Genomic DNA, 18,570 nt, shown 5'->3' on the forward strand with positions numbered 1-18,570 from the left:
ATGGGATAACAAAAGATTGGGATCATGAAAGGCAATTTTAATTTTTTTTGAAAGACAGAAAGACTTTGCGTTAGACGCTGAGCTCATTGGAGGAAGGAGACATCCTGGGGAGAAAGGGTGACCTAGAGATAACAGTGGCCAGTATTCAGAGTGAATGATAAATGTGGGTATCATGAATTTCAAAGGAGGAGAAGTAGCTTAATTAAAGCGACTATAGGAAGAGCTTGGAAGGAGCAATGGAGGGAAAGGATATTCTGAGTCTTTTATTATGACAATTAGGCAGAGGGCATAGGAACATAGTCTGTACTGGAAAGAGTGGTGAGGGAGGCAATGCCAGAGGGAGCCAAGAGTGAACTAAATCTCAAGGAGGCCCAAAAGATGACAGGAGCAATAAAGATGAGATGAAAGAGCTTTTTCATGTGGATCAAGCACCTCAGAGATCAGTGATAAAGGACTTTTTTTTTTGGTGGGGAGTGGGAGTGGTTGAGTTAAGGTGTATGTGCATTAGGAGCAGCAAGTCTAGCATGGGGACTAGGGATTCACATACTGGCAGCCAGGGGTTCAGGGTCACTGTGATGAGGTGAGAATAAAGGAAGGGGAAGATCGCTAAAGAGTGAGCCAAGACAGGACTGGAACAATCAGAGACAAGTTCCTTGAGGGAGGCTTGCAATTATACTGTTTGAGGTCCTCCTTGACAGATGCTGCTGCTGGGTTCCGTAACATCCAAGGAGGTTCACCTCTGTTCTGGCAGAACAGATGGAGATGTGGGGTCAGGAGGTAGGGGTGTCTTGGTTGACCCACAACAGGGAACAGGGACATGGTCCTGGAGCAGAATCCCACTGGCATGGGAGGGGGTGGCAACTTGTGTCAGCTTAGGCAAGTCAATTCACTGAACTTCAGTTTTTGTAAAATGAGGAGGTGGGATTGTGAGGTTCTCTCCAGCTCTCAAGCATGACTCTCTTTCAGTCTCTGCCTCTTTGGAACTTATAGTCTAGGAAAGACAGTTTGTCTAGGATGGCAGGGACAGAGTACTGGATTTGGAGTCAGAGAAATTGGCTTTAAATCCTGACTGTACCTAACCTGCCAGCATCTCCAGCTTCCTAATGTATAACTGGGCTAAGCTCCACACCTTTACTAAGAAGAGAAATCAGTGTTAGCAGCTCTACCTTATTAAGAAGGGAAGGGAGGCACTGGAAAGTGATTTAAGTTGGGTGTTCATATACTATTTCAAAGGATGAAAGGGATCTAGGACTCCAATCTCTGCACTACATTAAATCTAATGCATTTTTCTGAGTTATGAATTTAATACTTCAGTTAAAAACCTAATCCTTAACAACTAGAAGGACTTTAGGATGCAATGGAGTACAACAGAGCAAGAGAACAGGGAAGAAGAAATTTCCATTCTGCCAAAGAGAATATCAATGTCTGAAACATATTGTTGATATTCCCTCCCCCCACTTTGGCTAAAACAGATTCTTTAGCCACAAGGCCACAGAATTTTAGAGTTGGAAGGGATCTTCAGCCCATATGGGCCAATTCTTCTTTGACAGATAAGAACCTTTAGTTTGGAAAGTGACTTGCCTAAAGTCACATGGGAAGTGTGTAGCTGAATTGGGACTAAAACCCAGATCCTTTGGATTTAAAACCAGTGTTGTATTCCATGTGTTTTTCCCCCTCTTTCAGAGAAATAAAATTAAAAAAAAATAAGATTTGAAAGGAGCCCCAGAGGTCATCCCATCCAACTGATACCTCCAAAGGAATCCCTTCTACAATGCACATGACAAATGGCCACCCAGCCTTAGCTGGATGACCTGAAGAAAGAGGAAGCCCTGTGCTTTCTAAGTCCATTTTGGGATAGCTCTCACTATTAGAAAGCTTTTTTTTTAAACACCAAATCTAATTTCACCTCTTTGGAGTTTTTATGAGTTATAGCATGACTCAATGGAGTGAGGCTCTATCTTATTAACTGTGTGACATTGAATATTTAATCTCTTTGGGTGTCAGTTTCCTCATCTGTAAAATCAAATGGTTAGACTAGATGATCTTGGAGATTCCTACTGGTTCTAAATCTGTACTCTTAGGATCCAAATTCTATCCTTTGAGATCAAAAAACCAAATCTATCTTTCTTCTATATTTTAGCCCAAAGATTGCTCTTGTGTCACTCCTGAGTCTTTTATTCTCTTTATTAAATATCCCTTATACCTTCATCTAATCTTCATATGGCATGGACTGGAAACCCATCCCCATCTGGGGTAATCTCCGGATTAACAATATCCTTTCTCACACGTGGCACCAAAACCAACAAATAGTATTCCAACTATGGTTCAAACAGAGAAGGTTACGATTTTCAGTATACCCCCATTCTTGAGCAGAAGTGGAGATAAAAGAGGTAAATATTGGGTATAGGATATGTGCCATTCCTAGATGCTCTTAAATTAAAAGAAGAAAACTAGCACAACTCAAAGCTTTGTCTGATTTTAGAACTGCCAGTATCTAAATGATTTTCAGATAAAAATCTAGCTTTATTTTCCCTTAAAAAAGCAGAGGTAGATTCTGGAGAGCAATCTGGAATTATGCCCAAAAAGTTATCAAAATGTGCATACCCTTTGACCCAGCCATACTACTACTGGGCTTATATCCCAAGGAAATACTAAAGAGGAGAAAGGGACCTGTATGTGCCAAAATGTTTGTGGCAGCCCTTTTCATAGTGGCTAGAAACTGGAAAATGGATGTATGTCCATCAATTGGAGAATGGTTAGGTAAATTATGGTATATGAAGGTTATGGAATATTATTGCTCTGTAAGAAATGACCAGCAGGAGGAATACAGAGAGGCCTGGAGAGACTTAAATCAACTGATGCTGAGTGAAATGAGCAGAACCAGAAGATCACTGTACACTTCAACAACAATACTGTATGAAGATGTATTCTGATGGAAGTGGAAATCTTCAACATAGAGAAGATCTAACTCAGTTCCAATTGATCAATGATGGACAGAATCAGCCATACCCAGAAAAGGAACACTGGGAAATGAATGTGAAATACTTGCATTTTTGTTTTTCTTCCCAGGTTATCTTTACCTTCTGAATCCAATTCTTCCTATGCAACAAGACATTCGATTCTGCACACATATATTGTATCTAGGATATACTATAACACATTTAACATGTATGAGACTGCCTGCCATCTAGGGGAGGGGGTGGAAGGAAGGAGGGGAAAATTCGGAACAGAAGTGAGTGTAAGGAATAATGTAAAAAATTACCCATGCATATGTACTGTCAAAAAAAAGTTATAATTATAAAATTAATTTTTAAAAAAGAGGAAAAAAGCACAGGTAGATATGGATTGTACTATTTGTCACACATTAAGTTAGTGTCCAGGCTGGACAATTGGAGCCAAGTGGAGAGGAAATTGCTGGGAGGTGGGGGAAGGGAGTTAAGACCCTTGGACTCCATCCCTTAAATAGCTCTTTCCTTTCCAAGTCTGGAAAATTACTTTGGCTTTAAACCATGGCCCAGTTTCCCACCTGCTGTAGCCAAGAGTGAATGTTAACTAGGTAATAGTTACCAATAGACTACTGGAGTCAGGAAAACCTGAATTCAAATCTAATCTCAGATAGAAAACATCACTTATTTTCTTCATGGTGATAATAATAGCACCTACTTGCCAGAATTGTTGAGAGAATCAAATTAAATATTTATAAAGTGTTTTGCTCAGAGTAGTAGGTACTTAATAAATGCTTGTTCCTTCCTTCATATCCCAATCAATGCCCTGTCCCATAATAGAAGCTCAATACAATCTTGTTGGAATGAATTGATCTTAGCTTGATATAAAATAATTCATAACTCTTAGAGCAATCCAAAAATAGAATGGAGTATTTTAGCAGGTAGAAGTCCCTGACACTGGGGATTTTCTGGCAGAATATGGAACAGCCACTTGTTGAAATGTTGGCAGGATCCATGCTTTGGGCCTGGGATAGAATAGATGGAGCCCCTTCCAGCTCCAAGATTTTATGACCCTATGCTATGCCATTATTCAGAATTAGTAACATGGCATATGATGGCATAAATTACAAAAGGTGCAAAAAAAATAGAAGTAAAAATTCAATATGGTAGCCTTAAATTTGATAACATGAGTGGATTATAAAATAATAGGTATAGTCTGAAGCTTTGCAAAAGGACCAATCTTTTTTTTTTTTTAATAAAATGACATCAATTTCTAAAAAACATTGTCCTCCTTGACATGCTGTATAACACAGATATGAAAACATGAATAGTACAAAATTCCTTATATAGAACATATTTTAATATATTACATTTGTTTCTACATAAACAGGCTATATAAATACTGTATTGCCATATCATGTTTTATAGTCATAATTCCCAGAATTTCACACTATGGTACAAAAAAATACATTTTTCTTTTTCTTTTCTTTTTTTTAAGAAAAGGGAGAAGAAGGCAGAAATTCAGTAGAAATAGCTTCATATGTTAAAAAATTTAAATGTACAGTGGATGCTATTAGAACTCTGGCTACAAAAACATAATTTGGAAGCTTGGCAAACAATGAACAAATCTGAGTTCATTGTCCCTGAAGCAGAAGTGGCCAAAGAACTGAGATATTGGAGGGAAATGGAAAAACAAATTTCTTCCTTCATGGTACTGCCTCGAGTCTAATAATGTTTAGTCCTTAACAAGAACACTTCTCATAAAGCCACATGTGCTCTTCTTCCAGAGAAAGACCAACAAGAGTACAAAGGATTGTGGGTCTGAAGTCTTATAAATATCTGGGAGCTTCAGCCTGAAAGTTTCCCTTTCTTTGTGGTATTCTGAATAAAAGATTAATCTAGGACACAAGGAACTAGAGTCATATTTTTTCCTTCCTGGAGTTAATTCCGCCTGAAACTACATAAAGACCCAGAAGGATCTCTCATTTAGCACAGTAGGAAACAGCATAAGGGATTCTCATTTAGCACAGTTTAGAAGGAAACCTCCACTCGCTAATCACAATACCCTCATCTGAGGTCCCGAAATTTGTTGTAAAATTTGTAGTAAATCTCCCTCCCAGCTTCTTGTCAATCAGTTTCATGTAGGGGCTCCCATATCCATTTGAAGCAATTTAATATCATCATCCACTTCCCTAAGACTCAGTTCGAGATCCATCTTTCCTATAAAACTTTCATAGACTACGCGCAATCCACCATAACATTTCATTTCCCCTAAGTTCTCTTGTAATGCCTTAAATTATTCCCCAGACATGTCATACATGTATCTTGATTCCTCAAGTCATTTTGCAAGTTCCTTGAGGACAGGGACCATTTCTTCTACTTCAGTTGCATTGGCCAAACGATCATAAAGCAGAGCCTTCATAAATGCTTTTTGAAGAAATGAATGAAGAGAGAAGATAAGGCTAAGGTAGACAATGTGCCTTCAAAACATTCATTGTTGAGTCACCAAGTTCTTTGCCATTTACTACAGTCCAACTGGCTTCCCGGTAACTGAAGTCCTCCTCTTTTTTGTACAAGGATCAAAAATGTGCCGTCTCCTTGAGCGGGAAACAATAGCATTCAATCTCTGAGCAGGGTCTCTGCAGGACAAACCTTTCCAGTTGTGGAAGGATGGAGGCAACTCCTTGGCTTTAAACTGGAGGTGAGTTTAACGGCATCCAAGAGTCAGGTTGAAGTGTGTGTGCACTGCAGGACTGAGGCTCACTTTCCCCAGGATTTAAGAGTTCTGTCTCTTCACTCAAATAAACAGTGGTGTCTGTATCATCAGAATGATACCCTGACTGGTAACCACTGGTCTGGTTCGAAGCTTCAGATGTCACAGACTCTTTGCTTTTACTGGGCATCAGTGCACTAGGGAAGAAAAGATGACCAAGTGAGCAGATCAAATGAAGGTTGTTCCCTTGTTCCCAACCCTAACCACATGGGGCCTTGTAATCTCCCTAGAGAGCAATGGTACCCATCCCTATCTCTCTCTGTTGCTAATCAGCATATCAGGTTGCTTGGAATAATGGTTATTTTCCAGGTACCAGCATGAATTTGGTTGTCCGTGATAAGCCCTATTATTCAGGCCCAGTCTTTCAAGCACTAGATTAGATGAAAGACATTTATCCAGAAGGATGCTAAGGTTTCTGCCAATGGAACATATTTATGACCTTACTGATTGATCAGCTTTTTATAAGATAATTGTCCAAGTTAAGGGGGCTCTTTCCTGATCTTAAAAGTGATCAGGATCCTCTGAAAGTTTATTTGTGTTCCCCCTACACTCACAGAGATGGGATTGGAAGACATGTAAATGATGTTAATAAAATCCTTGTGCAACTTGAAGCATTAATAACCTTAAATACCCACACAATTGAAGCCATGTCAGAACTGCTATTGACTCATCGAAACCACATTCTTTGGAGGAACCAAAGAGATGAATCACTCAGCAGCAACCAGAAAACATCCTTAATGAGTTGGACTCATGGAACATGGCAGATATAGTGGAATGTAGAAATATAAATCTTATTGAATTAAAATATGATGAATTGTGCTTCCATATGCCATTTACTGTTTGTTCCATTATTTGAATATCCAATATACCAAATACCTACTGAGTCATTTAAAGGTAAATTAATTTTTTTTTCTTACTACCTGAAACCTACAAAATCAATACATTCAACCAGTTTTTAATGTGTTATCTCAACTTGTACACCAAATCCACGCACAGAAAATAATTCAAGGGCAGGTTAAATAAAATCTTGATGGCTATAAAGATTTTAATTGGATGAATATTGCTTCATTTGACCACATCCCTATTGTCTGATAGCTCCTCTTCCCACTTCCACCTAGTTATCTCCACCTTAGTCATCTAAGCAGTGGAGAGAGAGTATCTTTTGGCACCAGAAGATCTGGATTGAAATGCCTACTGTTAGGTAGTTAACAATGTGTTCTCAAGGAGTGGTTTTTCTCTCTCTGACCATCAGCTTCCACAAATATGAAATGAGAGAACTGAATTAAGGTAATCTCTATAGTCCCTTAGGAAATAATTTACAGAAGAAGGCACTGGAATTAAGAGTTTAAAGAAGGCTTCCTATAGGAGATGGGATTATAGTTGGGACTTTAAGGAAGCCAGGGAAATCAGTATTCAGAGCAGAGGAAGAAGAATATCCCAGGTATGAGGGAAATCTTATTTAAAAAAAAATGCCTGGAGCCAAGCGATGAAATATCTTATAGCAAAAGCTTCTGCCCATCAGACAAAGAGTTCATCCACAAACTCTCGTGAAAACTTACAAAATACCAATTTGCCCAATTCCTTTTAAGCTCAAAGTCTGACTTCCTAATTTGGTTTACCTTAGACCACCAGCCAGTGAGTATATGCTAAATGGTACAACTGAGGTCATCTATTCAAAGAATTTTCCCCTAAACAATCATTTTGATTTAAATTGCAAGTCCAAAGGTTTTCGTCCATTTTCTTTCTATATGGCAGAGCCTTACCTAAATGGGGGTGCCAGTTTGGAGCTGGTCTCCAGCGTCTTCAGTTCTTCTGATGCAAGAACCATTCCACTGTCAGTCTGGTTGTCCTTTAAGAAGACAAGGAAATGCCAGCCATTAATTAAGGGCAATTGTTGGCCAATTGTTTAAAGATGGCAGAGCTTGTATCTGGCACCCACATGACTTGACACCAACCCTCTGCAGAGTTCTACTCTTTAGAAGCCCAGAAGTCAGACCCTGGTCTAGCTTACAATTTACTGCTGCATGGTCTTTTTATGGTGAAGAAAGCATTTCTCTGGGTGGCAGTGTCTGCAGCCTTCCTCTCCCATGCCCCCCTTTAATATTTTAAGATCAAAGAGCTATAGTTGGGATCTAGGAGTGCCATCTTGTGTACCATCCGTGGTATGTACGTGCGTGTATGTGAGTGTTGGATGGATGGGTGGCCAGAGAGGGAATCATTTCCTTCAATCCCAAGTACAAGAGAGAGAAATTGAATGGTTTCTATCCCTTTTACTTAAGGAAAGCATATTTCCCCAGTTTATCAGGAAGAAGTAGCTCACTGTAATATCACTTGATCTATTGCAGAATTAGGGATAAAACAAGCTAGTCTGTCGTACAGCCCTGCCAAGAAGATACAGTAACTGAAGAACTATAAAAGATCTTGTTATAAGATTATCCCTGTTAAAAGGCTGCCCTATAGCCTATGGACTCCAAGGAGAACAGCAGAGTAGAGTCCCAGAGTATGAATACCCAAACCAATATTTATCTACCTGATGTTTCATCTCATGTATTATTGATTAAAGCTGTTTTTAAAAACCATACTTACATCTGGGATTACTTTTATTTCTGGTTCCAATGGGATGTCTTCGAATGTTTTTACACTCACTGATCGGCTTTTCCTCTTGCTGCTTTGCAGATACTGACTGTAGAAGAACAAATATTTATATTTTAGGGGTGATTTCCTTGACTTTCAGTGTCATAAGTAATATTTAAGTTCATTATCATTACAAGACTAATAATGACCTTCAAAACCTCCTCTGTAAAAAAAAAAAAAGACACACAACAAAACTATGGAAACAACAATAATAGCAAAGAAACGTCCTCTCCTAGCAAATGTTAGAAATTTAATTTCCTGCAAAGTACAGTTAAAAGTATAATAAAAACCAAGTGGTTTGGATGAATCTCTGTTTCTTTGGGTTGTATTTCTGAGGTCAAGAGCTGGACTAAAGCAAATAGCAGCAAGCAAAGTAATCAGCCCCCTCCGGTTCCACTTCCTGCCTTTATGGGACTTCTTTCTTGAACTGTTGTTCTTGTTTTTAGCCATCCCCTAGTATTTCTTTTTCCAAATAATGTCTAACAGTTCAGTGATACATTGGGTTGGAGGAAACACCTGTAAGTCATACTGAAGGGCTAGGAAATACAGCAAGAAACCTGAAGTCCCCTTATCTTCATTTAGTGTGCTCAGCCCGATTCTTGCCAGACTATGTGAATAATCCAATACACACACACACACACACACACACATACACATATACGCCTGTGCATACACACACATAGGGACATATCCTTCTTGCTTTATTTTCTCCATTTTTAAACTGAGCTGCCCCTCCTATCTCACAGAGATACTTTAAATAAGAATAAGTAATGAATCAGATACTTTTTATACGTCCAGTTCTATGTTAAGTCCTGGAGATAGATACTTTTTCTAAAGTCCCTAGTATCAAGGAGTTTACATTCTGATGGAGAAAATAAACTATGTAAACAGGTTTAAAAAAACGCAAGAGAAATACAAATAAAGTGAAAGGTAGCCTTTCAAAATGAAACACTAGCGGCTGGGAAAAACCTTAACCTGAGCACTAATTAGTTTTGGTTTGGAACAGTAGGGTTGTTGCAACACTCCTGAGCAAGAAGATAAGAGCGGATGGGATTTTTAGGCATGAAGAGTTCTTGGGAAGAAAGATGCTCCATAAACAAAAAGCTTGTTTGCTTCCTTTAAACTAGGAAGGGAGCGATAGTTTCCCAGAATGCAAATAAGAGGTCCCTAACTCACTCTCCTGTTCTACTGAGAGAATAGCATTCATATCCCCTTGTAGATACCCTCCCAGCCATGTATATCTGCAGGGGAGACTCTCAAAACATGTTTCCTGCCCACCATCAAGGAAACACACGGAAATCCCTGCACATAGCAAAGAGGGAGAAAAGCAGACCATTTTTTCCCAGTGACTTCTCTTTTCCTACTCCAAATCCTAGACATTCTAGTGATTCTAGATGTAATATCACTCTTGTTTTTGAATTTTTGAAAGGTTTCAGAGAATGAAAAATGGAGAGAAAAGGTAGAGAGCATAGTCAATCAATTAACAAATACCAAGATGATGCTGAAAAATCTCTGGATTGGTGAACAAAAGATTTAGATTAAAATTCTGTCATTTTCTTTATGATGCAAGTCATTCCCTGTCTTTGGGCATGGAATGGTAGTCCTGAACAGACCAGAGAAACTGATCTCTAAGGACTTCCATACCTATAACTCCCATAAGAAAGAAAGAAAAAAGGAAAGGAAAGAAAAGAAAAGGAAAAAAGAAAAGAAAAAAGAAAAGAAAGAAAGAATATACCTCAGGACTGAGGTACAGAAAGAAAATCTACTTGAAGGATTCTGTTTCTTTTTGGTTTTTAAGATAACAGGAAGAATGGGATGGAAAGAGTATAAGAAAGCCTTCAGGCAGAAAATGGGAACTGAGTCTGCTGGGAGACTATCATGTCACATTTTTCCATGATTCTGTATCTAAATGTTAGCAGCCCCATTTTACATCTGATCAACCAAAAGCACATTTGGCACTTCCCCTCAAATGTGATTTCCTCTCTATTGTAGGACCATATGCAAAGCTGCAGACTGAGCTAAAAAAGAGTAAGTTGAATTCTCATTCCTTTTGGTCATATTAAAAGAAAGAAAGAGAGAGAGAGAGAGAGAGAGAGAGAGAGAGAGAGAGAGAGAGAGAGAGAGAGAGAGAGAGAGAGAGAGAGAGAGAGAGAGAGAGAGAGAGAGAGAGAGAAAATATACTCGTGACCATGAAATAATATAATGTCCTTTCAAAGGGGTAGGGGAAATGGCTTACTAGCTATGTGATCATAAGCAAGTCTCTTAATGTTTCTAAATCAAGAGATTCAGAAAATGGATTCATTTTATGGGTTCAGATCCAAAAAGTGAGGTGGTACTATCTCACATGGTTGTTGGCAGCTCCAATTAGCTATTATATAGGTAAACTGCTTTGTAAGGCGCTAGGTCCTTTCTAAGTATCAGTGATTAACAATAGCCCAGCAGAACCTGAGCACTTTTTTGCTTTGGAATACTAGTGCTGTTGCAACACTAACTTCTTGCCTCTTTCCACATCTGCATGAGCTATTTCTTTGGGGATCATCTTCCCCAGTCCCTGCCACCAAAGTGAAAAGAGGCATTCTGACTCTCCCCTAATAGCTCCCGCCTGTTTCCTCCTCTGAATCACAGCTCTGCCACACTACATTTTCCCTTGTTCCCAAGGTCTATCATTTTTCATTCCTATATAATGGGGAGAATTTGCCCTAACACAGCAATTGAAAAAAGAAAAATAAAAAAGACTAAGATTCACCCAAAGATTTGCAGTTCCAGTTCCAAAGATAATAAAAATATAAATATAAAAATTATAAATACTAAAAATCAGACTTGGGAAAGACCTGCAAGGATACGAGACATCCTTTCCACTTCAGAATTCTTCTCCCCAGTATTCTATCATGTGCTTTATCTAGATCAAATTTCATAAAATAGGCACCCATGGATGCACATTAACCTTTCCCTCCTGAGCCATTTCCTAATCCATCAACATATCAGAGGAGATAGTAAAAATACAGTTTTCATTTTAATCCACCATTAGTGACATTCCAGCTGTTGCAGCTGCAGGGCCTGGGATCCTGGAAGGGGACAAAGGACTGAGGCTGAAACAGGAATTCAAGACTTGGGGAAGAGCTTGTAAAGGCCCTCTTAAAGAGGTACTACTGCTTTATTATTAGCCCCACGGCCAAGGTTAAATGTGGGAACTTGGAAATGGAATGCAGCAGCTGAAAGTCCTTCCTTGCATTTTCCACACACCCCCTGGGATTGTCTGGAGGCCCCAGTGGGATATTCACCAGATACAGTACCTAATTCCTGCTGGGTTGTCATAATGGAATTTAGGATCACACACTTCCTCTTCCTCCATACAGGAAACAGGTGAGGTCGGCAAAGAGAGTCCAGAATCCTCTTCCATGCTCAACGATTCTGATATAGGAAGGACAATGTAGTCTTTACCATCCTGTAATAATATAGACAAAGAAGAATGTTATTGTTATGGATTCTATGCATTAAAATTCTTTTAACTAAAAACATACAAATAATATAGCCATGGTAGATTTCATGGCTCAGGGCATATTGCTCTGACAAGAGAATGTAAAAATTTTTAAAGTTATAATTAAATCATCTGTCAAAATTAGGATTATATACAGTAGGGATAATTATGACACTTATTCAAAATTTTTAAAAATTGGATTGGGACAAGAACAGTAGGGGAAAAAAATGGGGGTCACAATGGAACACAAGTAGAATTTGAATCAACAAAACAATGCTGCCATTTTATAAAAGTAACAATCTTGGGATATGGGGAAATGATATGCAAGAGGTGAGAAGTAATTTCTTCATAGATCACCCAGTGCTCTACACACAGTAGGCACTTAATACAAAATTGAATTTGATGAATCTCATCCTTAGTGATCACATCCTTAGTAGAATATTGAATCCAGCCTTAGTCTCCCTGCTTTAAAAAGACTTTGGAACAATTAAAGAGAATTCAAAGAAAAGCAAACAAAAGGATAAGCAAAGAAATAGCTCGAAAGGCCCTTTGCAAAGAAAAAATTGAGCTTCTTTGATTAAGAAAAATAAAGCAACATTTGCTAATAAATTCTTGAAGGAATGATTAATAAACTGCTAACTTTGAGTCATCTATCTTCAGTGCTTAACAGAACCAGAAGTGGAGGTTAACAGGCCTCAGCAGGACACATGGTCTGGCTACAGAAAGGAATTTCTGATGGTAAAAGCTACTAACTTTTGGAAGCCTATTCTCAAGTCTCAAGAACTTCTGGGAAAGAACCAAAATATCCTTGGGTCATGGAATCATCTTCAAGCTGAGAAGGGATGCTAAGGTCATGGGTTTTCCATTGCTTAAGGATGCTCCAGCAGAGGAGAGAGAAAAATAGGGAAAAAAGAATTCTCTTGCCTTCTTTCACTCTTAAAAGTCTGTGTTTGTAAGGGTTTCCCATAGGGGAGAGAGAAGGACATGGGGAGATCTAGGCAATGGAAAAACCAAAGTATTAATAAAGGTCTATTTTTAAAAATAAGTATTTGTGTTTCTGTCAGGTTTTATGCCCTAGATTCAGGGTTTTTTGTAAACATGATGACGTACCTGTTGAGCACTGGCTTGTAGCAAATTCCCCAAATGTTCCACAAGTTCTGAAAATGTGGGTCTCTGCTTGGGCTCTCCGTGCCAACAATCTAGCATGGTTTGGTACCTAGAAGCCAACAATAATAGAGGTCACGTTCTCTAATCTCTTTTATCTGGATTGGAGAGTGATGACGCCTTTATTGAATGTCTAGAGTATGACAGAAATTGTATGGAGATACATACCATACATACATACATACAAACATACCATGGAGAACTCAAAGAGTCACGAGACATGGTAGAAGGACTGAGAAGCTATAGACACCAAAAATGTATCATGAAAAGTAGCACAAACTAGCCAAAATACATGGCACAGACAAACCGTGCTATTTAAAGTCAAGGAAGGAAAGAACTATGAGCAGGGATGAAGGAGTGGGGATCTGACGGAATAATGGGATTTGGGAGTCTTCTGATTCAAGCCACACTTTCATAAAGAATCCCCTACAACATACCCGACAATTGGTCATTCAGCCTCTGCTTGAAGACCTTCAATGGGGAGAAACCCACCACCTCCCAAGGGAGCCCATGGCACTTATTAAAAGAGATGAAAATGAACAGTGCAGCTGAGCTTGTCTTTGAGGAAGTCTTACATTTCAGGGGTAGTATATTCAGGGGCCCTCATTCGGGTTCCTTCTTTCAATCTCCTACAAAAATCCTCATCGATTTTTACTCCAGGATATGGGGAGGCGCCTGGAATGGGAAAAAGTAAATGAGACCTCTCTATTTTCCACAACTCACCCACCCCACTCCAGTGAAGGGCTGTGTTGTAAAGGGAACAGTATTTGCTTTGAAGGCTGAAGACCTGAATTTACTTACAAGCCTTAATAATTGTAGTTAAAGGTATGTATCTGTCTGAACCTCCCTTTACTCCCTTATAATATTTGCACTACCTTTCTCCCAGAGTTATTGTAAGGTTAATGATTTATAAATCTTAAAATTCTAAATCTAAATGTAAAAAAAAATCTAAATTATTTTTATTATAAAGCATTATAGAAAGGATAGAAACAGGCACTTACTAATCATTTATTTCATACCAGGTATTATGCTAAGTACTTTACAAATATTATATAATTGGATCCTCACAACAACTCCGAGAAGATGCTCTTATTATCCCCATTTAACAATTGAGGAAACTGAGGCAAATGATTGGACTTAATGCTTGAAAACAATCTTACAATTCATCTAGTCTAAAACTTCATTTTAGATAAACAAGCTAAGGCCGAGACTTTAAAGGACTTGACTTAGGTCCCAGAAGTAGTAAATGGCAGAGATTTAAATCCAGATTCTCTGATTCCAAAGTCAATGTTCCTTCTACTATACCAAAAGATAATGCATGTAAAGTGCTGTCACCTCCATATACATTTAAATTATTCTTGTCATCCTTTTTATTATTGTTGTGATTATCATCCATGTTCGCCCTTCTATTGTTACCATTCAAGCATGAAATGAAGCCTAAACCAATGAAGTGTAAAAATGGTGACACTGGGAAAAGACAGCACACTGGTCCCCCTGGCTTCTGTCCAGATGGGTTAAAATGATATGACTTACCTAAGGAAAATATTTCCCAGAGCAAAATTCCAAAGGACCACACGTCACTCTGAATTGTGTAGACTCTATCAAAAATGGTTTCCGGAGCCATCCATTTCAAAGGCAATCGAGCCTATAAGTTTTAGAAGAATAACCAGAAATCATTGAAGAAAATCAAAAAGATCTCATATTGTTTCTAAGATCACACCCCCCCTCCCCACCGTCAAAGCAATGGTAGATGTCTTTAAATCTTACATCTCCTTTCCTGACATAATCTGGGTCTTTGTAAATGTCCCGGGCTAAGCCAAAGTCACAGATTTTGACCACGTTCTTGTCTGCCAAGAGGATGTTTCGAGCTGCTAAGTCCCGGTGGATACACTGCAACGAGAAGAAAGCATGTGTGTGAATGTGTGTTAGGTCTTGTCTCTGCCACAGCTGATCTCTTTTACATCTGCTGGGACCTCATGGGCCGAGGCCAAATAGACTCTGGGACTTTTTTGGAGGCAGAGGAGAAGCACACTTCTCACGTCTCCCATCAGAAAAGAGACTGGTTACCAAGGGAAGTGTTAACGGTTTTTATCAACATTAAAAAAGGAGAGAGAGGGAGTTTATAAGCTGAGTCTAGTCATGCACCTGCTTATTAAATAACCACTCCAAGTCTTTGGGATTAGGTAATCAAATTATTTGGTGACAATGGTGCAAAATAAATAGTTTCATTTTGGCCACGGTGAAGAATGTGTTTCTGGTCACATCCACACATCCCCTTCCTTCTGCTAGATGCTTTTCTGGACACAAAGCTATATATAGCTAACAGTTTCAATCCAGGTAGCCAGGGTGGGATTTATTTCTGAATGAGTCCACACGCATTAGATGTCACATAGCCTTGTTGGCTCAACCATTCAGCTTCTCTATTTCACAACCAACCAGTTGATGCTGTAATGGATGTTTCTGGGTGTTTTCCAGAGCAGCTTCTTTCATTTCAAGTGTTACACTTCAAGACAAGTTTAATAAACTAAATGTAACTTGTCTTAAAGATAAATCCCTAGTATGCTATTTAAAAAAAAAAAAAAACCCATGTTGGCTATACCTTAATTTTTTCTTTCTTTTTTTTCCTCTTTCTCTTTTCCTCCTTCCCCTTCTTTCTCCCTCTCTCTCCCTCTCTTTCCCCCTCTATGTCTTCTTTCTTTCCTTTTCCCTTCCTCCTTTCTTTCCTTCTTTCTTTCCTTCTTTCTTTCTTTCCTTCTTTCTTTCCTTTTCCCTTCCTCCTTTCTTTCCTTCTTTCTTTCCTTCTTTCTTTCTTTCCTTCTTTCTTTCCTTCTCTTTCTTTCTTTCTTTCCTTCTCTTTCTTTCTTTCTCTTTCTTTCTTTCTTTCCCCACCAGCTGCTCTCCCACACTGTCAGATAGCTGCTATTATTGCATCCATTTTACAAATAAGGAGATAAAAATAAAACAGATTAATTGATTTGAACAAGTTCTTAAAGTATTCAAATCTATCTGTCTGAAGAGTTTTTGTTCAATATAACAGGAGGGAAATATAGGAATAGGGAAGATGCTGTTTTTCAAAAGAAGACTGAGGACTGTGGGAGACAATTGACATATTGCATATGCCCTAAAATTGGAATCAGAAAAGATGAGACATTTAATAGATTTTAATGGATAAGTCATTTAAGTGTCTCTCAGATCCTCAACATGTAAAATGTGCATAAGAAATGCTATTCCCATATACCTGTCATGAGAATCATGTCAGATAACATAATTTAGAAACTTTGCTAACCTTCAAGGGCTATATACGTTTGAGTTATTATTATTAATATTATTATCATTATTATTATTATTATTATTATTGTAACATCTCAATAAACTTTCATAAATAACAAAGGATTTCAGAAGAGGTGTATAAATAGATAACAAAATCAGAGAGACTGTCACTCTAACAATTTCACCATTTTGAATTAATATAAAATAAGGTTGTTTTTGGTGGTGTGGGGCAGTTCCTGCTGAAAAAGCCTTTAATTGTATTTTCTAAAAGATTTAAACAAAACAAACAATTTTAAGGGATAGAGTCTGTCAGCCAGCTCTTATTTATCCCACCACTCGGTAGTATATGGATGCCAAGTGAAAGGTTGACAGAGGTCAACCTCTTCTCTTTTTATAGTCAAAAGACATCTAGATAAATTGATTCTCCAATCTTAAAACAAAACAAAACAAAATAACAATAACAACAACCAACCCCCCCCCAAAAAAAAAAAAACCCTTTCAATTCCTCCACTAGAACAAAGGCATTCAGGGAAGAACTTATTCCTCTTCAGAGAGACCCCACAAGACACCCAGTTTCCTGTCTCGTCTCCAAGGCAGGGAGAAAACATGGACTGCCTAGCAGGAAGTGTCTGAAACTATGGGATCAGAAGGTTGTGGAGTACTTTAGACTTAGAAAAATAAATTGGATTAGGAATTTTGTCCTTAATTTATGAGACTCTGGTTGGAAAAGGTAGAAAAATTTCCTTATTCCCTTGAGAGACAACTGTAGACAGAGACCTTGCTGACTGTCAATATTCAATTAATTTTTCTTTTGTTTAATTTTAAATCATTCTTTGAGGTCTTTTCAAGAGGAATGGCTTCAACTAATTGCTCTCCTGCTTTTGGATATTTGTAGCCAGGCACGTTCTCACTCCAGTCTTTGTTTAGCCTAGATTTCTAATTTTAGCTCTTTTAATCTCTCATCTTAAATCTGTCCTACCCGGCTTTTAATTATACTACAAATAAATGCTTTGGAAGGTGGTGATGACTAGATAAAGTAAAAATAGCCCTCCCTTCCCCCACAAGTCCTTGATGTCTAGGAGAAATACAATACACCAAGTCAAGCCCCTTTCCTTACTCAGTTTTTCTTTCAGATTCTTAAAACTCAAGAATAAATTATAATCCATAAATAGAATACTTGGCATCTCTTCATTTCTATTTAGTGGTGTAAATATATAGAAATAGTGGATATAGAGCTAGCCTTTGAATCAGGAATGATTTAGTGCAAATCCTGCCTTCAACACATACTGTGGGACCCTGGACATACCACTTAACTCCAAAGGTCCTCTGAGACTGGGGTCCTTAACATTTTCAGGGTTATGGGCCCCTTTGACTATTGGAGGAAGCTTCTACAGCCCCTCAGAGAAAAATGTTTTTAAATAGTTGAAGGAAGTGCTAAATTATATTAGGAGGTTAGTAAAAATCAAGATGTGATTTGTTTTCCCATCCCAGTTCATGAACTCTATCCCCAATCCATCCACAGAACTCCTTGAACTCCAGGTTAAGTAACCCTGACCTAAAATGGTAAGATAAGCAATTTGATATGCATTTGGTAGGGAGAATTTCCTCACTGGAAGTTCCCTAATCATAAATAGTCGCAAAAGCTACTATTATTCCTTCTACTATACAGCTATATACTCCATCTACACCATCACTACTACTACTACTACCACCACTCCCCCTACTACCACTGTTACTTCTGCTTTGGCTATGGCACTAATTACCCTGACACTCCCTTGAAATTACTTACTTTGCGGGATGCCAAAAACTCCATGCCCTTGGCCACCTGGAAGCTGTAACAGATGAGATGCTCCAGAGTTAGAGCGTTCTTGCACAAGTCTTCTGCAGCTGTTTGGAAGAACAAGATGAGAACGGTCAGCAAACAATACTCCTTTCTCCCTGGATTATTAGTGCAATAATAATAACTCGATGACCTGAAAATTAAACTCAAAGAATTAAAAGCTGTAGGAATACTTAGAACAAATTACAATATCTTCCGTGTGTCCTTGGGGTAGAATGTAGAGTTAATTATATGTTCTCATATTCTTGGGGCTACAAGAGAAGTGAGAGGTAAAATTGGAATAAGGAATGGGGACTATGAGGATAACTTTTTTTGGGGGGTAGTTTATTGCTTTGGATACTTTGCTGCTGTTCCTATGCCCAGAGTGATAAACAATAATACCATATTGAGAAGTCTAAAAATAAAACAATAATATCCAAGTTTATTAAATTTCTTCTCCCTAATTCTCTGTGGATAAAGGCTAAAA

At 38.3% G+C, this 18,570-nt stretch overlaps 1 protein-coding gene across 1 annotated transcript in view; it reads right to left on the reverse strand.

Annotated features, from left to right (window-relative positions):
* Positions 1-4,168: 4,168 nt before the first annotated feature.
* Positions 4,169-18,570, reverse strand: part of KDR (kinase insert domain receptor) — a 44,299-nt gene continuing 29,897 nt past the window's right edge. The window contains exons 22-30 of the mRNA XM_074276504.1: positions 18,054-18,151; positions 14,762-14,884; positions 14,528-14,639; positions 13,570-13,669; positions 12,941-13,046; positions 11,646-11,797; positions 8,305-8,401; positions 7,482-7,567; positions 4,169-5,855 (exon numbers count right to left, since the gene is read on the reverse strand). Of these exons, the coding sequence (XP_074132605.1) occupies positions 5,636-5,855; positions 7,482-7,567; positions 8,305-8,401; positions 11,646-11,797; positions 12,941-13,046; positions 13,570-13,669; positions 14,528-14,639; positions 14,762-14,884; positions 18,054-18,151 (1,094 nt within the window). The 3' untranslated portion in view covers positions 4,169-5,635. The remainder of the gene's footprint in view (positions 5,856-7,481; positions 7,568-8,304; positions 8,402-11,645; positions 11,798-12,940; positions 13,047-13,569; positions 13,670-14,527; positions 14,640-14,761; positions 14,885-18,053; positions 18,152-18,570) is intronic.

This window comes from Sminthopsis crassicaudata, chromosome 6, assembly GCF_048593235.1.
Source record: "Sminthopsis crassicaudata isolate SCR6 chromosome 6, ASM4859323v1, whole genome shotgun sequence".
NCBI lineage: Eukaryota > Metazoa > Chordata > Mammalia > Dasyuromorphia > Dasyuridae > Sminthopsis > Sminthopsis crassicaudata.